Source organism: Melospiza melodia, chromosome 11 (genome assembly GCF_035770615.1).
Source record: "Melospiza melodia melodia isolate bMelMel2 chromosome 11, bMelMel2.pri, whole genome shotgun sequence".
NCBI classification, from domain to species: domain Eukaryota; kingdom Metazoa; phylum Chordata; class Aves; order Passeriformes; family Passerellidae; genus Melospiza; species Melospiza melodia.
The window spans coordinates 29,343,391-29,365,409 of record NC_086204.1 but is presented as its reverse complement, the minus strand read 5'-3'; the positions used below and the strand labels follow the sequence as shown (position 1 = coordinate 29,365,409).

Below are 22,019 nucleotides of genomic sequence, written 5' to 3'. Positions count from 1 at the left end.
CAAATATTTATGGTTTTTCAATGTTTCCCCTTATCCTCACAACTGTAGTCAGAAAGTACCTTCAAATTAGGAGGTACTGTCCAAGAACCAGCTAAAACCACAGAATGTATTCTAGAAGCACTTTAATTCTTTAAGATAATTTCCCTTTTTGTAACTGTTCCCAAAGTCCTTTCCCTTTCTGCTTTCCCCTCTCCAAACACAACAGGCTGCTCTGCTTGTCTCAGATGCGGATCATAACTTTTTTATTTCATATGTACATTCTTAACAAAGCATCAAAGCCAAATGCTCTCCTTTCCCCCCAGTCTCAGTGAGCTCCAGGTACAAATTAACTTCAGTTAGAAGGTCACCACTAGCTCCCAACCACCCCAAACAGAGATGCAGATTTGAGGGCTTCACTCTTCAAAGTACAAAATTATTTTAATTACACTACACTCTGCCCTTGGTTTGAAGTATTAATCACACCTATTTACACTTTGCTCATTAACACCTATGCACCAAGATGCAAATTAGACCAAACACTTGCATGAATTCAGTTCCCCCCCAATGCTCTGGACAAGGTTCCCAGACTTTTCCTTGTGCTTCAAGTTGCAAGGAGCAGGAAAAAATGGGAGCAGGAGAATAAACCACATCCATTACCCAAAGACTAAATATGAAATGTTACTTCCCAAGTTACAAAAATACACAACTTCTGATGAAATTTGCTAGTTAATATACATTTACTCCAGGGTATGAATACAAATAACTTTTATTTTAAAAAAAAACAACCAAAAACCAAACAAAAACAGGGAGAAAAAAAAGGAAAAAAAAAAAACAGAAAAAAAAAGAGTAAAAAGGAAAAAAAAAAGCTAATAATACAACAGGCATGTCTGAGACCTAGAGCTGCATTAAAACCACTACTGGGTGCTGTAGGCATCGTTTAGAATCTATACAAATTGGTATTTCTAAAAGGTCAGAGCACTATTTTCCAGCAGAAAAGTTACGGTGTGAGTCAAGTCCTATGTCATGTTTTGTTAATTCAAGTCGAGCCACTGGACACCGAAGGAAAAAAAGACCAGAAAGATGAAGAATCAGTAGCTTCAAAAAACAAACAGCCGTTGCTTCCAGGTAGCTTGGATGCAAATCAGAGCCAGAGGTGTATGCAAATCCCAAATATTTACAGTCCAAGTACAGCATCACTCTACAATTTTCTTATAAAACAGTAGGTAAGGAGTCGATGTGGATGACGACGTCGGAGAAAGAGAATTCAGGAAGTCCTTTTCCTCTGTGACCTTCACTTCGGAGTCATCGAAGAGCAGCCACTTGCCCTCGTACTCCTTGAGGCTCTGGAGCACGTAGAGAGCTTTGTTCTCCAGGGCTTTGTTCTCCAGTCCGTGTGCCGCCAGCGCCGGGGGCTCGCCCTGCTGGGCCCGGGGCTCGGCGCTGGGCTCGGCGCGCGGCTCGGGCGCCACGCTCGGCAGCTTCTCGGGGTTGGGCTGTTTGCTGGCACACAGCTCACAGTCAGCCTTGCTCTTCTGCCCGCCCAGCAGCCCCACGGCCTCCACGTTCTTCTTGCCCAGCACCTTGAGCCTGAAGGAAACCTCGCCGTCGTCGTAGTCCTCGGCCACGGCGCGCGCCTCCTCCTCGGTCAGCGGCTCCGGCTTGAGCGCGGCGTAGGCCGGCTCGGGCAGGAAGGTGCCCCTGTCCAGCTCCAGGCTCTGCAGGTCCGTCACCTTCACCGAGGCCGTGTAGTGGCCGCTGCTGATGGTGATGCCGCTGTGCATGACCACGGCGAAGAGCCCGTAGGTGTCGTTGGTGGGCCGCGTGCTCCACTCCTCCAGGGACAGCCGCAGCGGCGTCAGCAGCGGCGTGTTGATCTTGGACAGGCCCCCGTAGCAGTCGAACCTGCCGAGGACACGGGGCTTACACCTGCTGCCACAGCACCTCCCAAACACGGCTGCAGGGGCCCAGAGCTGCAGCCATAGCCTTGCTCCTCAAGGATATGGATGGTGGGAACTGCTCCCTGCTGCTGCCCCGGCCCAGCACCAGCATCCCAAGCATCCCAGGTCAGGAAAGGCATTTTTATGACTGTTATGTTAAATCTTACAGCCCAGAAACTGTAAATTTTAACTATTTCTGAGATCCCATTTTTCTAAAGTATCAGCTAAAGATAATGATGATACAGGTTCAGCTGATTGTTACCACTCCTGCTCCATTTCTGCACAAACACCCCCTTCTCTCTCTCACCATCCTGTTCAAAACAAACCAAAAACCTTTTCAACAGCAGGGTTGGGTTTGTTTTTTTCTCCTCCTGAAAGAGTCATTTACTAAATAAAGCATTACTTATTTTACTTTCAAGTAGCTTTAATATCACTCAGAGATGGTGACTAATTTTCCTCAGCTCCCCTCAGTGCACTGTAGCTGTGCCAGTGGTGCTCACCTGGGATTGTTCACTAGCTATTCTAATTTTTCAAACAATTCTGTGGCTAATTTACTTTGGAAAAGCCTCTAGTATTCCATAAATATTCAGTATTTTGTTCACAGCACACAAATTTACCAGGAGGGGAAAAAAATCCTTTATAAGGATCTTGTATACAGTTTGAAGAGAAAGTCAGTGGTGGGATTTCACTGTGCATCAGCCTCCTTGACTGATCCTGCTCCTGATGACTTGCACATTGCATCAGCCCAGATCAATTAACCCCTTTATTTAACAATAGGCTGTGATGTCCTAATAAATTCCAGGGATGACTCAAAGTCTTACTCAACTGTGAGGGTGTTGCAGGGAAAAATACTGGGGAGTACAGACAAGCCCTGTAAAACTGAGGTTTCCAAGAGCTCACTGCTCTTATCATAGGAAAAAATAACTTAAATCCAAGGAAACTGCAGCCATGGCATAACTGCAGCTATGATTATTGTTTTCCTGGATTTAATTTTGGTTCTGCTTCACTCCTGTTCAGAGCATGAACCCTGAGACACAGAAATAAACACAGTGACACACACAGATCCTCAGTCACTCCAGTTCAATGAAACCTCACTGCAGACCTCTCTCACCATCACATTTCACTCCACCAAAAAGAACACAGAAGAGCACAGAATCAGAACTAATAAATCTTCTGAAAATCCCTATTAGCAGCAGCCAGAAATAGAGATATTCAGAAGAGAATCAAGAAACACAGAACTGCTGGCTGATACCCTGGATTGCAAATCCAGTTCCACTCAAGCACACTGGGACAATCAAATTCACAGAAAACAGGAAAAAGCAGGCTCTACCTTTCTTCTCAATGAATCCAGCATCAGAAAGATTTGGAGAGGAGGAAATAAGAGAGGAAATCTTTTCCTATTAGATTTTTGTTCTTCTTAATGATAAGAATCTGAAGACAGAAAAATTGCATGCCAAGTACTCTGCCTGCTCTGACTGATGCACTTCAAACACATCAAACCTGATTTCTGCAGCCACATCTTTGGAGACCATAAATTAGTGACATTTTACCCACTGCACTGAATTTCACGAGACAAAAAGCTGATTTTCTCACAGATTCTTAAACTTCTATAGTGGAAATGCTTAATTACATGTTACCAGTTAACAAATTCCTCCTAAAGAGCTTCACAGCCTGCTCACACATGGCCTGGCATTTTTCCCCACACACACACTTGCCAAAGAGAATGACTTCTCCCCAGGCAAGGAGATTTTCACACTGGCTGCTTTATTTTAAAACAGAACACTTTGCAAAGCAGCATCTAGAAAAGATGAATAAAATCCCTATTAACTGCAAATATTTACAGTACCCTTAATTTCTCATTTATTTACAACTCAGTCACCAGAGAACTCAGTAGAGCAAAACTGAGCAGACCAGATTCCCAGATTTTTGTGGGAGCTAGAAGTTGTCTGAAGATTCTTATCTTAATTTTTTTTTTTTTTTTTTTGCTTAAAGCCAGTAGAAGTTTGTTTTTTCAGCAATAACAGGGTTATGCCCAAGAGAAAACATCCAACCCAAAAGTCAAGAAACTCTTCTAAAGAGCTTCAGCTTCATCACAGGTTTCTCTGTCAGGTTTTCCACTCTGACTTCTTAATCTCTGACTGGTAGCCCTTGGCAGAAAATTTATGGAAGGACTGAGAGGACACAGGAGGAAAACCACAAGAGACTGGATTCACTCTGACCTGGAAATTGGTCTGAGTGTTTTGGAGCAAGGAGCTGAAGCTGGCCAGGGCAGAAGAGGTGAGTGAGGCAGGAGAGGACTGGTTAACTGCAGCTCCTTCCTCATAGAAACAGGAAATACAGGAGCAAATGGAGGATAATTTTCATGTTTTTCACTCAACTGTGATGATTTTTTAGTGTGCAGCTCTGAGTCAGTATATACAAATCAGTATTTAAGTAAATATGTGGAGATCAATGAAAAGACAATTTTGTATAATTCTGGACTTGTATGGAAAGACAGTGCAGAGACACAGGAAATTTCCCTTCTGCTTTGTCAGAAACCTGGATATTCCTGTACAGTGCTGCAGGGATGGATTTTTCTTTGTTTCCTATCATCCCAAAGAAAATCCCTAAATTCTTAAGTATTAAAAAAAAAGATAAGGAACACTCCCACAACTTCTTTCAAAATATAAGGACTGCTACAATTACAATACCAAACTGATTGCTCTGTAATTGAACATCAATGATGCTGATACTATTGTGTTTATAAAGTAATTGATTTTTTTTTTTTAATATTAGCTCTTTAAAATGTTTGCCTGATTATTTTTTCCCCAAAAATTTAAGTGTTTACATTCAGGTCGAGACCAAAGTCTGCTTAAAGGAATTGGTCAATTTTGGGGTAACGACTGTTGGCTCTTTAAAGTGTGTTAACTTCTGATTATATTTTTTTCCCCCACTAACATTCATCTTTTTAATACTCACATTCAGGCAGAGACAACATCAGACCATAAAATGCAGGTTTGTTCTCATTACTTGTTCTGGTAAAGCAGTTAAAGCTGCCTCTGAACTGAGAGTTTATTTACTTAAAACTCAACTATCTCCTTAAATAGGAGGATATTTAAAATAAAGTTTTAAGAAATACCAGGTTGTTCTAAGAGTAGAGCTAGAAAATTTTTGTTCAGGAGTCTCCTGAAAGTCAGTTTTTCTGGAAGTAATTTCTGCCACTACCTGGAACAACACAAAGCCTTTATGGCATTGGGGGCTTCATCCCAGCAATTTAATTCCAATCTGGGAATCTTCTGGAAACACTCCAAAGCATTTCCAGCTCTGGGGGTGAGACCTCCCTTGCTGCAGGACCCTGTTTGGTAAGACAGGCAATGCATACTCACTCCAGGCCACTGGCAGCAAAGCACTTCAAGTGAATCGTGATCACTTCGGGCATTTTATCGAACAGGAGGCTGCGCTCCGCTTCCGTGTAGTGGTGGCAGTTCTCACAGAAATATTTGTCCTCTCCCACAATCCTCTCCACTGAGGCAAACTGGGAAATTGCCCATTTCAGAGTCTTCATTTCTGTTTTTGGCTCTGGAGAAACTAGAAAAGAAATCACTGTATTCAGGGATATGCCAATATTTACATTTCCAACTCATCCCGCCAGAAGAGCAACAAAACAAAGTATGCCAAGTTCAGACCACTCCAAACCTGCAACAGTGCAAAGAACACTCAGTATGTGTGAAATATGTGATGTATTCCCATCTTTGGAGCATTTCAGGATGGGATGCAAACATCCCTTAATGGATGTCATTATTTAAAATTAGGATTTTCCCAAAGCTCCTTTCAGATCACACAATTTTGTTGCTATGTCTGGAAATGGAGAGCTTGGATGAGACCAGAATTTCACTTATTAAGGCAAATCCCCAAAATAACCAGAAAGTTCCCTCTCACTTCTTGCATTTTGCCTCCCCTGCCACCCTCACACTGCTGACAGGATCACTTCACATACGAACACCACCCCACACATTTTCCTTTGAATCCTTCAGCAAAATGGGGAGCAAAAGCAGGAAAAGCTGCTCCAAATTAAGTCAGTGGCAACTAAAATTAATTCCCTTAAAATCCTCAATTTCAAGATGTGTTTTTGGCACGCTTCCTTTTGAAAATAGCTAAAAAACTACATATAGATCAATAAAATTTGTGAAAGAGACCACATGACTAACATTTACAAACATAATACGACTGTTATTAAAATAACAACAATCTAAAATACTAAAATTTTTTTTTAGTAACTGAGGGAAAAAAGCTGGATTCTTGTTTCTTTTATTTCTAAGAAAAAATGTAAATATTTCTTATAAAAAGAGGAAAAAGCAAAATTTCTTATTCAGGAGGAAAAAAGAAGACTCAAATCGAAGGAAATACCTTCTCATAAGTAGGAAAGCAGGTGCCTAAGTGACAGATTGTAGGCAGTCCAAGCTATGTGTTAAGATCTGGAACAATTTGAATATTATCTGGATCTGCCAACATTATCAGCACCATGTTTCCAAAGTCTAAAGTTAATCAGTACAGGAGATAACAGCCTCTAATTTTAGCCAGCACAAACAGGAACCGTGCTCCTTCCCAACTGCAGCACTGTCCTTCCCCACGGCTGGCAGAGGCAGGAACACACCTCACAACCCTTTTTTTTGGAGGGAATTACTTACTTTCAGAACTCTCTTCACTTTTAGAAAGCTCATCTTCTTGCACTGGCACACTGATGTCCTGAAAATCCTCCCTCCTTTCCGTGAAGCACTCGCACTCCAAGCAGCGGGTCCTCAGCACTAACTGGCCCTGGAAGAGTTTCTCCACCAGCTCGAAGACAGCCAGCTCTGTACCTGCAGAGAGCACATGGCACATCCCTGAGCAAGGGCCACTTCACTCCAGAGACCCTTCAGAGCCTGCTTATCCTCACAAAATCACTGTTACACCGTGACATTAGGGAGCTCAGATAGGAATTCAAAAGCAGAACAAATCACTTAACAGTTTTCATGGTGTCATCTGCTTGTAAGTAAATAAGGACCCTCTGTCTCTTGGGCCTCAAACTTTAATTTCTGTTCTAAATTGGGTTCTTGTTTTGTGCTTGAAGTGTGACAGTGTCACATTCTGGAATTTTGGTTGTCATCAATGCTCTGATGCCTCAGCATGGACTGCTGAGCTCCTCAAGGAGCACCACACTGGGTTTGCCTGGTTTCTGTTCATTCTCAGTCTCTCCTCCTTCCTAAATTTACTGGCCAGTTTTGGCCAGATTTGCTGAAGAAATGTAGAACTCAAAAGACTCTTCATTCCTTCAATTTTTTATAATGAAAAAATGGTGGGTGGAAAGTCCCAAATTATTAAGTACTGGATTCATACTGAGGCCCTTCCCTCAACATGTATCTTGTGTTTCATTGACACAAACAAAATCCAGACCTGCCAGCCAATTAGCATTTCTAATTGGTATCTATTAGATCTAAATGGATTAGATCTTTAATACATCCTGAGTCCTTGGTTCTTGGGAAGGTTGGGAATATGGAAAGATTAAGGGAAAAAGAGGAGACAGTGTGTAAAACCATAGCTAGTGGTGTTTGGTTCTGTTTGCTCCTGCCAGAAATATCCCCTTACATCTCAAATCCACTTGCTGTCTCTATGGATGACAAAAATTAGTGGTAAATACAAACCTGGTGATATTCAGCCTTTTTTATACATATTGTACAACGATTACAGAATGTTAAGAGAAACGCCTCGATATCTAAGCTAAACAGGTCAAGTTCTAAAAGAAAAAAAATTACAAACACCTATAAAAATAAATTCTCTTTCCTAAAAATTATCTTCAATTCCTGAAAAACCTAATTTTGTGTTTAGAGCTCTGCAGGCTGTGCAGTTTGAAGGCTGACTTCCCACGCATTGTACTTTCTTAATCCTACTAATTTTAAGCCCATCCACTTGTGCACCAACCTTCCTTTTTTGGTTCTTTTTCAGTTCCTTTTCCATGATGGCTTTCCACAGGAGACGCTGGTTCATGATATTCTTCTTTACTGTCACCATTTTCACACTTGACAGCTGACTCTTCGAACTCACAGTCATATTCTTTCCCTGGCTCTTTGGATCCCAAGTTTGTAGTTAACTTTCCTAGACTGTAAAATTTGGACAGAATACTGGGCTGTTTGCAGGAGGATTTTAACCAGTTTAACCTAAGGCGCGACTTTTTCTGCGTGGGCTTGGCGCTCTCGCTCTCCCCGGAGCACTTGGCGATGGCGTCCGTTTGGTTTTCCATCTTTTCTCCCGTGGCTTTCCTCTTGGACCTGGTTTGTCTTTGATTTTCTTCTGCTGCAATTTGCTCTTTTGATACTTTGGATTTTTTCTTGGCGTTGCCGCCCTCGGCGTCGCTTTTCCTTTTCCCGTTTCCCTTGAGCAGCTTCTCCTTGGCCGCGTCTCCGCCGTGGCTGCCCGGGCTGGGATCCTCCTCCTCAGCAGGGCTCACACCCCCGTTGCTCTCAGAGTTTTGGCTGGGTTTCTCCTCCAGTTTAGCTGCAGGCTCTTCCACAGGCAGTTTGTTCAGCTCTTCCTTCTTCAGCAGCTGGCAGGTTTCCTGGATGTTGCCCAGGATACACTGCAGCACCTCCTGGGCATCGTGCTGCAGGTACCCTTCGTACATGGGGTTCAGCTCTCTGTCAAAGAAAGGAGCAAAAAGGAGGGTTGGTATCCTTTGCTAACTGGGGAATGTGATTGGAGACTGAAATCAGGGATTTAGAAGCCATGGAGGATCAGGTGTCCCCTCTGTCACAGAGCTGGGGGAAGGATCTGCCTTAAGGATTTACAGACACCCAGAGTGGAGCTCCTCAGCTCCAAGGGGATCCTGCCCATCCCTGAAGCGTCCCAGGCCAGGCTGGACAGGGCTTGGAGCACCCTGGCACTGTGGGAAGTGTCCCTGCCCATGGCTTTAAGGTCCCTTCCAACCCAAACCTCTCTGTAATTTAATAACACTTCTGTACCTAAGCACTGTTTTAAACCCCTTCTGCATCACAGTCTTACAAATTATTTTCAAATTTCTAACACCATGGTGCCAACAATAAGCACAAAAATCTTGCTGCCTGCAAGGCCACCCCAAATTTAAGGCCATCCACCTTGCACCAGCCTCTAAAGCTGGGGAATGCAATGGCCTGGAAATGTCAGGACAGAATTCTGGCAGCATTTGGGGGGATTTGTACCTGAGGGTGTTCAGCAGCCTCCGGGGCTGCGTGGCCAATTCATCCGTGTATTTCTCTGGGTTCAGCAGAAAACTGGCTTGAAGCTGCTCAACTGAAAGGATCAAGGAGTGCAAACTGCAGATGAGTTCATAACTTGCCAAGGGATCTTCTTTACAGCCTCCCTGCAATGACAATGTAAAAGGAATAACAACACTTGCAACAGGTACATTGGTCACAAATTAACATTTTTCTCTCTCCCCTCCCTTGGTTTTCTATATTTGGCTGAATTTTTTGTCTGCTATGGGAGGCAGGTGGGTTTCAGACAGTACTTTGGTTTTTTTCAAGGAGGAAACAAACATAAAAGCCCAATTAGCCATTGGTTTAAAATCCCAAACCATCCTTGCCCAAACTCCCATTTCCCTCAGCACCAAGCACTGTTTCATAATTATCTTTGTGTCAGAAGCATGGTCAGATATACTCCTCAAATTTCTTCTGTTAGACTTTAAAACTTGAGCTAAAGTTCAAAGCAACTTAAATACATCTTCACCTGAAGCAACAGTGCAGAAAACAGTGCTGAAAAGCTTCTTAAGAACCGAAATCAGTTCTTTTTTTTCAATTTTCCCTGCATTCAGGACAGCCTGGCTTGCAAGGTTACAAACAAAGAACACGTGGGGATTTGTTACCTTTTCTGCCTTTTGCTCTCCTTCATCCTTTGAAGATTCTCTTTTCTTTGAAATGATGTTATATAAATGTTTTACTCCAGTTTTAAAACCAGGACAAAAATATAATACCTGAAAGCAACAGTTGAAAACATGAGAATAACTGGAATAAGAAGTTATTCCACACATAAATGCACATTTATAATCCACACAGCCCACACCTCCCCAGGCACACAAAGATCCAGGATTTGTCACAGCAGGGAGGAGCCCTGAGTATGGAAACTGAAGAATTTCCCAATCAGGACAACCACAGGGCACACATTTCCTGCAGCAGCATCTTTATTTCCCTGCTGTAACGAGCTGCCCTTTTCACTGCACCCAGAATAAACCAATTTTCCCCATTTGTGCTGGACCAAATGTCCCTTTTGGAGCCCCCTGGCCGTGGCCTCACCTGCAGGACACTGTTCAGGTAGCAGGTGTTGCCCAGGTTGTTCAAGCCCACAAAAGGCAGCATGTTGTCTTTTTTCTCACAGCTGACAAGGGAGGGGGGCTGTGCTGCAGGAACCACCTGGTCACTGGGGAACAGAGAATGGGGTAAGAGACACTGCAAAAAGCACTCCTTCATCCCTCCCCACCTCAGAATTCAGCACTGAGAAATGCAGATCTAAACCCTGCAAAAGTGGGTCTGAATTCACTGTGACTCCTCAGCAACCCACCCAAAACCACACAGGAGGAAAACCTGCTCTAAGTTCCAACACATCAACTAGCAGGACACTGATTTAATGGATCAAAAATTTCATATACAGATACTTTTGTATGTTCTTTCTTCATTCATAAGGCAGAAAAAATGTGCCTAGAATGTATTTTCATGTTGTCCCCTGCTCCAGTCACATAATTTCTGGATGCAAAGTCAAAGCATAAAACCAGAAAAAAAAATCTAAAAAAAGAAACCAATAAACCTGACACACTATACAGTAATTATCATTACAATTAATTACTGATAGAAGTGATTAATACACTGTAATGGCACAAAGGAAAGCCTCCAACTATTTCTAACTCACCCTAATTTTCTTTTCCCCACTTAGATTCCCTCACTAGTAATGACATGGATTTCAGGCTCAGGGCCTGAAAAGCCCCAATGAATGACAGCCAACTCCACAATTAAAGATCCTACATATTGCCATAAAGCTCATTTTGCAGAAAATTAAATTTTAATATAAATAGTTCAGTGACACAGTAACTAGTTATATTAACTTGAAGCAAAGCAAGTTTTTTGACTGATCTCAAAGTTTGTGCGAACTAAACACCCAAAGAAAAAATCCAAAATATCCAAAGAGCAAACTGCAGCAGAAAAAAACCACTTGTTTTCTTAGAAGAGTTATTAGAAGTTGGTTACAGCGACTGAATAGGTTTTAAGAACTAACTTCAGCAGGCGATGCCGAAGTTTGTGCCAGCTGAACATCCCGGTGCGGCAGAGCCGCTCTCTCAGCACAGGCTCGGTCCCAGCAGTGCCGAGCCCGCCGGACGTTAATTTAACGAAAGCGCACGGTAATTCATTTAATTAAAGCGCACGTTAATTCACTGCATGGAGCGCGTGCTGCAGCGCGTTACTGCTGCGAGAACACGAAAGCGAAAGGAGCGGGGAAGGAAGGAAGGCAGGATGGATGGATGGAGGGAAGGAATGAAGGATGGATGAGCCCGAGCCCGCGGCGCCGCCTCACAACTTCTCCCGCGCGGCACTCACATCTCGGCGCCTCGGAACTCCGCGCCCTTCGGCTCATTTTCCTGCGCCTCGATGAAATCCAGCACTCGCTTCGCTTCCTTCTTCTGAAAGAGCTTCAGCGACAGCCTGTTCTTCTTGGAGGGGCTGGCCCTGGCGCTGTCGCCGGGCAGGACGCCGGGCATGGTTCCTGCGGGGCGCGGCCGGGGCGCTCACACCTGGCGCGCACACACACACACACGCGCACACCAGGCGCCATTTACTCCCCGAGGGGGCCGAGCGCGGACCCGCCGCCCCCCGCCCCGGGCTCGGGCCGCCCCCCCGCGCCCCCCGCATGTTCCCCGCGGCCGGCGGGGCCCGAGGCCGCGGTGCGGCCGCTCCCCCTCACTCACCGCTACATGCCGGCCCCGCTCCCGCTCGCCGTTGCCATGGAGACCGCGGGGACACCGTCAGCGAACTTGGCGCGTTTTTTTCCGCGCGCCGACGAGGACCCCCCCGCCCCGCGCGCGCCCCGCCTCGCGCCGCAACCCCCCCGCCCCGCCGGCGGCCGCCCGGCGAGAACGCCGGAAAACCGAGCGCGCCCCGCCGGGGCAGGCCGGCGGGTAAAAGCCATGACGAGCGGCGGCGGGGCGTCTGCCGGGAGCCTGCGGACAGAGCGGCGGCGGCTGGAAGTCGTAGGTACGCCGCCACTGGCCCCGCAAGGCCGCCGCCGCATCAGGCAGCGCGGAGGGCAGCCCGCTGTGGGTCCTGCCTGGGCGCGCGCGGGCGCTGGTAACGGCCCGGCCAAAGGGCTCGGGTTCGGGCTGTACTATTTGCGCGGGGAGAGCCCTCACCTCCCCCTGCCGGCGGGAGGTGGATTGGTCCTGCTCTGACCACGCCCCCTGTGCGGCTCGGCCAATCAGAGGCGGCGGCTCCGTTTCCCCTCACGCCCTGAGGGCCCTGCCCGCAGTGCCCTGAGCGGAGCCTTCCCGCGCTTTGCTATAAAATTCTCCGCACATCCCTGCGGGAATTCCCAGCGCTGCCCGGCCCTAATGTCCCACTAACACAGCTGTGCACCCCGCAATGCCCTGAGCGGAGCCTTCCCGCGCTTTGCCATAAAATCCGCACATCCCTGCGGGAATTCCCAGCGCTGCCCGGCCCTGAGGGCCCACCGGCACAGCTGTGCACCCCGCAGGGAATTGTAGTTACCACCGAGGCTGTTAGAGCTGCAAAACTGGCGATTTAGGGGTCCGGAATGCGGGAAAATGCTGTAGATTACTGCGTTCTGCTCTTTAAACTGGCCCCTGCAGGACCTTTAGCCTGTACATAAAGGATGCATGTTGCTCATACATAAAGGTTTTCTAACAGGAAAGTTTATTCATGTAAGATTTTTTATAGGTTTAGTTACATAACTGACTGAGCAATACCCAGATCTGGGTTTTGGGGTGAATTACCCCAAATTTGAGCACTCAAAAGCTGAAGTTCCCCAGGACCAGCTGCTGCTGCCTCTCCTGAACGTGGCACTCCTATTAAGCACTAATGAAACTGAACTCCACAAAATCACTTTTTTTTTTTTTTTTTTGCAGTCCTGCAACATTTTCAGGGTTTTTTTGCTGCTGCACAAATTAATAATTAATAATTACAGGTAATTATTATTATTAATTATTACACTATCCCTAAATACTCATATGAATTATGGAAGGAATTGTTATATTCCAGCTGTGTATATTCCAACACTCACGGCCATGCTCCTGCAGAGGTTTTCATTTCTCTTACAGATAAAATATCCACATGTACCTGCACATGCAGGTTTCATATTCCCAAGATTAATATTTTGATTTATTTCCTTGATCTGTGGGATGCCCAGAGCTCCCCAGAAGCTGCTGGGACTCTGCATTCCCACTGAGCATGGATGGATGGGTTTCCCCTGCTGCTCTGCCATGTGAACTTTAGCTCCACTCAACAAACACTGCCTGAGGTCCCTGCAGTTAATGGACACTCAGGACTACAGAGGCTCTTTTGTGTGAGACAAGAATCTTATCCAGGTGGGTGGTGCCCCAAGGTCCTGGAAGTGCTTGGCTGATTAATAAAGTGATTAATTAAGTCTGTGTGACGCTGCTGGTGATGCCCTGTGCAGGCTGCCCTAGAGCAGAGGCTGGGCAGAGTTCCAGAATAAAGCAGGGATTTATTCACAGGATCCCCTCCATGGACCCACCTTGGGCAGCACCAGAGCCCAGCCAGGGCTGCACCCAAGATGAACCAAAATGGCCCCAAAATGCACGGCCGGGCACGGGCTCTGTCCCTGGGATCAGTTCTGCTCCATTTGCTCCTTGCAGTTCATTGTCCCATCCCAGCTTTAGCCCAGGCAGTCCCACCCTGCTTGTTTTTCTCTCTCCAGCCCACGGGGTTTGTGCTCCTGGGCTGAGATTTGGATCATTTGTCCTTGGTGCCCAGCTGGAGCAGGAATTGTTTTGTCTCCCTGCTCTGTGCACAGAGCTCAGCATCCCTGAATGTGAGCCCAGACCCACACACTAAAGCAGCTCAGAATGTGAAAATAGAAAAGCCAAACCCTGAGGTGTCAGTGGTTTGAGGCATTGGCTGAGGAGTCACTTTGGTGGCAGCTGGAAGGTTCTGAGCAGCAAAACCTGGGGCTGTAATGAGAAAATCTGGGAGTGTTTGGTTCCAGGCTGGAACAAGCTCTGAGGGCTGGTGTGATACAGAGGTGCCCTGACCCTGCTGCTCACCTCAGCCAGGGCCTGCCCTGCCAAGGTGTGCTGTGCAATCTGCTTCAGCAAACAGGAGAAAAGACTGTTTATACCCAAGGGTTTTACAGGCTCACTCTAAGTCCACGTTAGGTAATTCCTCATTTCATGTGTTAGCTGAACTCCAGGTGTGCTGTGCCTAGGAGTGCCATCAGTGACATCAGAAGGCTGAGATCTGGGGTAAAGCCAGGCTTGGGGACACTGCCAGGCTCATGGTTTGACTTTTCAGGGGCAGTAACTGAGTGAAGGAGGGAAGGGAGATGTTTGCAGAGCAAATTTGAGGGACTGGAAGTTCCCACAGCATTTCTCATGGTGGTGATGGGGCTTTGGTCTCTGATACATTTTTTTTTGGCTAATAAAGCAGCCAGCTCAGTTTCCATAGGTATAATCATTATTTTAATACACAAATGCATCTGCTACACAAGCAGTACATGGGTGAGCCCAACACCTCTCAGAACACTCAGCACTCATTTGGAACACCTTTCCCTGCTCTTTTCCCAGTGTGGGGAACAATTCCCAAATTCTCCCTTTAAAGAGGTCTGAGCTGAGCTGTTGTGCAGCCCAGCGGGGCTCAGGGTCAGCTCTGCTTCCTGGATTTTTAAAATTAAAATGAAAACTTCCTGTTTTACTTTTTCTGCTGGTAATTTCATCTGATTACATATAACCCTCAGCCTGCTGTAAATAATTTCTCTCCCTTAACTTACTCACAAATTGCTCCCTAATTCCCCATCATCGTTATTTTAACCAAACCATGATTATGTCATTTTTAATTTCCACTCCAAATTAGTTCTCCCTGGCTTTGAGAGACAAAGCCAATGTAATTGTGAGACATTCTGAGTGATATTTAAGCTTCCCCTCTGCCACCTGGATGGAAAACTGGGGTGAAATCTTAGCTGCAGCTCTGTCAGTTGATTGATTTCTTTTAATTAGGCAACACAGTCACACTTCTGCCTCTTCTTTCTTCCCTCTCACCTTTCTCTGATGAGTTCATCAGCTGCAATCCCAGTCCAGGTCGTTGTTGGATCCAAAGTTTGGGGCACAGGGAGGAATCCAGGCAGTGCCAAGCCCTGGATGCCAGGACAGCAACAATTACAAAATGCCCCTGAAGCCATGATTTATTTTCAGGAAGCAGGAGCTGCCCTGCTTGGGAAGAAGCTTCACCCACCAGCCTGACATGGAGCTGTGCTGCCTCAGAGACACCCACACAGCTCCATCTCAGACCTGCCATCCCTCAGCTCCCTCAAATCTCCTCTTCACCAGCCTCTCACCCTCTCAGATTTTTATGCCCCCTCTTAAAATACGGCTCCCTGTCAGTTCTTAACGTGGGGAAATTTTTCCAGCAGGAAAAAGTTTTCTGTTTAAATGTAAGGAAATGAGGATTATGTTTTTCTGTATCTCTCCAAAGCCACAGTAACACCTAATTAAATATTGATGGCAGCTTAGCATGCTCCATAAAGGAGCTGTTGTCTCGTGAAGCCTCACTCCATGCAGCAAAGGAGTGTTTCAGGCACAGGCCAAAGGAGGAGCAGGTGCAGGAGGCAGTGACTCCTTACATAGGGCCCAATGTGCAAAATCAAATTCTGTCCAATACTATGGACTTCACAGCCATGTGTTACAAAAATAGCTGTGCTGGGAGACCAGAAATCTTCACAGGCACAGCCAAAAATAACCACATGAAATGCCTGGAAGGAGCAGATTCCCCAGAGATGGGATTGCTGGAGTCCTGGAGGCAGCCTGGAGTACAGAGCACGATTCCCAGCAGGGGAAAACCTCCCCAACCTTTGGCTGTTGCTGAATCATATAAATCAATTTCCAGAGCCTGCAGCCATATCAGTGATAGGCCTATAAATCTGTCAGGGCTCTGGTATTGTTAGAGTTATTCTGTGAGTTTTGGTGCAGATTGTGTGCACACAATGTGCTCTTTCAGCAGCCTTGGATCACACGGGGACCTCGGGGTGGGAAGTTCTGCAGCCCACGCCGGGTAAAACTCATTTTATTCCTGAGGAATGGGACTCTTGGTCAAAGTCCCCACACAGAAAAGGTAAGAAAGCATTCAGACTAATGAGAATGCTGGCTATAAAATGTCAGGACAGGACTGGCTTCAGGCACAAGGAATAGAAAGGAATATTTAGGGATTTTATTGTGTGGTGATCCCCACAGTTCATGCAGACTCTGTGCCCTTTCACAGCCAGAAACAGGAACAAATTGTCTGACTTGCTTTACTCCACAGGAAAGGAAATCTGACTCTTCCCACAGCAAGCAGCCTGGGAACGTCACAATCCCTGAATTATGCCTGCTTGACGAGCTACATCTGCTTTGAGAGCATCTCAGATCATTTCATAACCCTTCCTTTCACTGTGCTGCTGCCTCGGGGCACGTGGGAACAATTTGGCCACTGCAGAACTCCAGTCCCTGTGAGAGCAGCACCTCTGCAGGGCTGTGCCTGGCTCTGGCAACAAAACAGGATGAGTTTGGGCAATTTGATGTCAGACTGAGGGGGTGAGGCAGCAGCAGAGCCCCTGTGTTCTGTCAGGGGTCAGATCCAAGCTCGGGCCACAGAGCAGCTCATCCCCACCTGGGCCTTACAGCAGCTCCAGCCTCTGCCAAGTAAAACCTGGCCCAAAACCTTGACCTCTGGGGCCAGCTGTTTTCTGGCATCCATAAAGATTCAGATTTTAGGGGAGGCAGGAAAGAATAAATCAGGAATTGCTACAGTTGTGTAAACTCCACGGACAGCCTGCAAGGAGCTCCTTTACTTTCAGCTGCAGAAGGCAAATGTCAGCTTGGAGGCCTGAGCCACAAACCATGAGCTTGTCTAAGCACAAACCATAACAAGTTCCTCCATGTGGGAGAGTTTATAAGTTTGGAGGTCAAGGTATTTAGCCACTGATAGCACAGCCTTGGCTCTTGTTTATCTCCCTCCTAGGAGAAAACACAGTTGGATGTGATCTGTGAACTTCCTAGAGCTACATATGCATGGGTGATACCTCAGAAAATGGCAATAATTGCACCCATAATGTAGAGATAAAGTAGATTAATTAGTTCATAATGATATAAATGTGTGGTTCTGAAAATCTGCCAAGGGCAAGAGGCTTCTGTGGCCAGGTCTGAAACAGAGCATTTCTCCTCAGATCTCTCTGAAAGCAAAGCTGCAGGAGAAAAAGAGGATGTTCTGTATGTGGTGCAGTTGCATCCTAAGGGTGTTTTCCTCAGTTTTTGCCTGGCTGTGCATATTTTCTTCCCCAGCTCACAGTCTGCTGCTCTGTTTGATATAAAAACAGATCCAGAGCTTCTCTGGTAGCAGGGGCAGTTTGGTACCAGGGGCTGGAATCCACATCAGAAGGCAGTGCTGCACTGCAAACCATAACCAAAATAAAAATGCACACCAAATCCCTCCCCATCTCTGTTCTCAGGTCGGAATGACATCGCACAGAGCTGTTACTCACTCCTGGAAGCACGGGAAGGAGAGAGCCCGACCTGCACATGCTTGCACCATCTGCTGGCAGCATCTCCACTGACACATTCCTAGAAGGGATTCTGGAATTCCTCATCCACACCTAGGGACACGAGGCCACCGTTATAAAGGTTTAAGATTCGGGTGAGTGTTGGAGCCCTGGGTGCTGAGAATTTCAGATTTCTGTGCTGCCAGGCACTGACCCCCAGGAGAACCCTGCACTGACCTGAGGTGTGGAGAAGCTTCCAGAATGGAATGACAGAACTGGGATTGTGGGTGTGCAGTTTGAATAGAAGTGTGTAACATCACATGGTGGGAAATTTAGAGTTTAAGGGTTTAGAATACAGTAATAGATATATAAAGCAAGAAGGAAGTTTTAGGGCAGAGGCTGGTCCATCTTCTTCACCTTATTCTTCTCCTTCTTCTCCAGTGGTTTTGTGGGTTTGGGTGATTTTGTGTAATTGGATTAAAAAGTCCCCATTGCAGGTATGACTGGTTGGTCATTGGGTTAAAAGTAAAAACAATTCAGGTGTCCATTTCTTAATTGGACAGTTTATCCTTGAAAGGCCTTGCAGAGAGAGATGGGGCTCCATTTTCAGTTTGTCAGAGTGAAGTGCTGCAGAACTCGGGGTTTGTGAGACTGTGACAGAGATAAGAACTGACAAACATCTGAGTCCCAATAAGAAATTCCATCTTGTGCATTTAATCCCCACCTTGGCAGGAGAAAAAAGAAAGCAAAAGAATCAACCGGTGAGTACTTGTTTTTCTCCATAGCAGAGCCATTTTTGCCAGGTTTTAAGGAATTGTGACCCCAACACAGCCACCTCACAGGGAGCTGCAGATCCTGTGCTGGCCTCATCCAGAACTGTGCCAGGTGTTGTCCCCAGCACAGAGCCATTCCCTTGGGAACTTCTGAACTCCCCGCTGGAATCCCAGCTGAAGAATGGGATCCTGTCAGATTCCTTGCCTATTCCAGAGCCTTGATATACAAATCAAACGCAGCCCTTTGTTAGAGCCACAAACATCACCACGTGAGTGAATGAATGGCTCAAGTGAAAGTGAAACTTGATGAAAGCATTGGTGCTGTTGAGGTGTGCAGGGGTAGATCAGTTCCTCCTCCTGCCCCACCCCTTGGTACACGAAGAGGCTCTAAGTGGATCCAGGAGGGAGGTGCAGCAAACCAACTCCTCCTGCAGTCTGTGGAGTTCACAGCACCATGAACATCACCAGATGCCCTTGCTTGGCTTTTGAAGAGAGCTGGCAGTTTTCTAGCAGGTAATAACATCTTCATCCCTGCAAAGCCAACAGGTCACGTGTGGCCCTTCAGCCTGGAGGATGGAACTGGAGGATCTCTAGGGCTTCTCCAGGTGCAGCTCCTGGGGAGGATTGCTGAGGAGTTGGCTCCTGAGTCACCAGGCACTGAACCAGTGCTGAAGGGCAGGAGCTCCACATAAGTGACAATCCAGGAAACCAAAGCTAAGGCAGGGAACAGCTGAGCCTCTCTGTGATGGGAATGGCTGCCCTCTCCTAAGAGGAGCAGCATCACATCAAGCCCAGGGTCATGAGCACACACCTGTCCACAAGAGATTTATGGAAAAATGAGAACCACTTCACAAGGGACAACTGAGCAAAGAAATTCCCCTTGAGTAGATTTGGAGTCTGTCAATGGATGTGTGAATTCCAGCTGTGGCTGTGCCACCTGAGCTATGAGCAGCAGCATTTCTTGTTCATTGCAGAATCCCAGACTGGTTTGGGTTGGGAGGGACCTTAAAGTTCATCCCATTCCACCCCTTGCCAGGGACTTCTCCCACTATTCCAGGCTGCTCCAGCCCTGTCCAGCCTGGCCTTGGACACTTCCAGGGATCCAGGGGCAGCCACAGCTTCTCTAGACAACCCAAATACTTGAAGGACATAACAACTTCTTTTGGGGAACACAACTACAGCAAATTTATTTGCCAGGCAAATGAATGGTTTGATGTGAACATCACAAGGGTGATGTGTGTGCCATAAGCAAATGAAGTATTTTCCATATCACTTTGGGAATCCCAGGATGTGGCACAGGGCTGAATGAGCAGCAGGTTGGTTCCTGGAGGCTGTTTCTTCTCCTGGACACAGAAGTTGTATCTACACTCCACAATTTTTCCTGCCTGCATCCAGCTGGCTGGGATGTGTAGGCAAGCACTGGATTTGGGCCGTGAAAGGGGATGCACAGTCAAGTTTCACAATAATCCTGGTTTGATCCATAAAACCCTCCCAAATGGAGCTGCTTTGCAGGGTTGATATTTGTATTCCTGCAGCACCCAGATACTGGCAGGAGCATTTTGCCCCTTTCATGCTGCCAGCCAAAAGGGGAGGGCCACAGGCCTGGCAGGTGGATGGGGCAGGCGTTTGGCATTCCCACACCATACAAGGCAGCTCTGTGAGCACAGCACAAGTTTGCAGAGAATCTACAAAAATGGATGTTGGCACAAACGTGACATTCTATAGAACAGTAGTGATTCTGTACTGCCTTTCCAAAGGGGCTGCATCACATCAGCCCCTGCCCTGGCACTGCAGGCTCTGGACACAACATCAACTCTGTTTTCCCCCCAGCACAGGGCAGGAGCCTCTCCCTGCTCCTGTCTGGCTGCTCTTGGCAGCTGCAGGGCCTCCAGGAGGGTCCAATCCCACCCCTGTGGGGAAACGTTCTTCTCCAGGGAGTCCCTTCCCCATCCAAACCACCACCCACCCTCTGAGGCATTTGCCAGCCAGCAAAGCCCAGTGCCTCTCTTAAAAAACACACATAAAAGCAAAATCAGGTGGTGAGAGGCTGCAGGAAACCACATTCTTCTTGTTGTCCTTTTCCCCCCTTTATAGTGACCTTTGAGAAGGAGCCCTTGGGCGGATCTGGCGCACACCGTTCCGGGCTGACCTCCCGCCGTGGAATTTCACCCAGTAATTTCTGTGGCACACACAAATCCTTGGAGGGGCTTGTCTAGCTTCAGAAGTAAATCTAAGTGCCTGTGGCTTGACAAATAAACAATCTGAAAGCGCTTAATGACTCACAACCTCGCCTAAGAATAGCTGAACTCTGCAGGATGGAAATTCAGCGCGGGGAGCGCTGCCCGAGTGAGCGGGGAGCTGCAGGACACGGGGAGATGATGGGCAGGGAGAGGCTGTGGCTGCGTTCCTGGTGTCCCCTCCCAGCTCCTGGCAAGCAGCATCTCAGAGGATTCTTGGATATTGGTGTGTGTGAGCCACCTTGGAGCGCTCCCCAGATTCACCTAATCCACGTTTAAACAAATTATCGGGTTTCGTTTGTGCAGACAGCAAAGTTCTCCTTGTTTGTCCCGGATTGTTTGAAAGCTCCATTTATTCTCTAGGGTTAAAGAGGGGTCACACAAGTTAACCACATCTCTGTATACATTTCCAAGCACCTACAGCTCATGGAAAAGTCTCTTTTTCCTCTGGCTGTTGAGCAAGTAGAACTTCAGTGGCTGAAAAGGGGAAATAGGTTTGGCTGTTTCCTCCAAAATGGGGTTTTTGGTAGTTGGTGCTTTTCGGAGGCACACTTACAGAAATGTGTGCTGTGAGCTGCCACCACAGCTTCTTACCCTACGCACACACCTTTGAGCACTTTAATCTAACCCCAGGGAACAAAGAACAAAACCAAGTTCAGCTGAATATCTGCGACCACAAGAGCTTCCTGTTGGTACCCAAAGTTCCTGCTGCAAAAAGCTCGTTGTTGTCAGCAGGGCTCAGGGATCATCATGGCTTTGGGATGAGCACAGGGGATGGGTAATGGATATGGTGCACAGTCCCAGGAGCAGCAGGAGAGGTGCTGTGTCTCCAAGGCACCTGAGCCCCTCACATGGGAAGGAAGCCAGAGCCCCGCTCACTCCTGAGCTGGGTAATGGGATATTTTATTCTTCCCTGTTTACCGGGAGCCTGGGCACTGCCAGGAGGACTCTGGAATTGCTGGGTGGTTGGGCAGCAGCCAGAGCCCAACCCTCAGATCTGCCCCTGTGACATTCCCAGTCAGAGTTTAAAGGTCTTTGGTTTCTTCTGGAAGGAAGGGGGGATCCCAGTGGGCCACATCCGTCCCCATAGATGCTGAGTTCCTGGCCCAGATGGAGATCATGTGCTCTCCCACGCTCTGGAACAGCTGGAGCAGGGCTGGGATTTGCCCCTGTGTCTCAAAGACAAGGAAAATCAAAAGCTTTACCTAGTGCTGAAGGAATTATTTGGCATCACTAAACTGATTTCTGCCTGTCCTCACTTGGTGCAGCTGGATGAGCACATGGGATTGGGCACATGGGGAAGTTCAAAGCCTAAAACCCAAATTGCCTTTTCTCTGCATTTTCCATGTGATTGCATTGAG

The 22,019-nt window shown here is 47.0% G+C and overlaps 1 protein-coding gene across 2 annotated transcripts; it reads right to left on the bottom strand.

Moving 5' to 3' along the window:
* Positions 1 to 222: 222 nt before the first annotated feature.
* USP1 (ubiquitin specific peptidase 1) lies at positions 223 to 11,955 on the bottom strand. Of its 2 annotated transcripts, none has more exons than XM_063166263.1 (9): positions 11,857 to 11,955; positions 11,489 to 11,654; positions 10,196 to 10,319; positions 9,769 to 9,876; positions 9,107 to 9,267; positions 7,854 to 8,566; positions 6,584 to 6,754; positions 5,282 to 5,483; positions 223 to 1,881 (listed from the first exon to the last, which is right to left on the bottom strand). In XM_063166263.1, exons 2-9 carry the CDS (start codon positions 11,647 to 11,649, stop codon positions 1,173 to 1,175), a joined length of 2,349 nt encoding a protein of 782 aa, XP_063022333.1. In that variant the 5' UTR covers positions 11,650 to 11,654; positions 11,857 to 11,955; the 3' UTR covers positions 223 to 1,172. The 2 variants fall into 2 exon arrangements, with proteins under 2 accessions (XP_063022333.1, XP_063022332.1); XM_063166262.1 differs by having other exon boundaries at positions 11,489 to 11,682; positions 11,857 to 11,950.
* Between the last annotated feature and the right edge of the window lie 10,064 nt (positions 11,956 to 22,019).

Excerpts from the sequence above, each read along its gene's own strand:
- USP1 (XM_063166263.1), bottom strand. The coding sequence starts at position 11,649 with ATGCCCGGCGTCCTGCCCGGCGACAGCGCCAGGGCCAGCCCCTCCAAG. Across the intron at positions 8,567-9,106 it reads AGGCTGCTGAACACCCTCAG|AGAGCTGAACCCCATGTACG; the intron begins GTACAAATCCCC and ends TTTCTTTGACAG. Across the intron at positions 1,882-5,281 it reads TTTGCTGCCAGTGGCCTGGA|GTTCGACTGCTACGGGGGCC; the intron begins GTGAGTATGCAT and ends TGTCCTCGGCAG.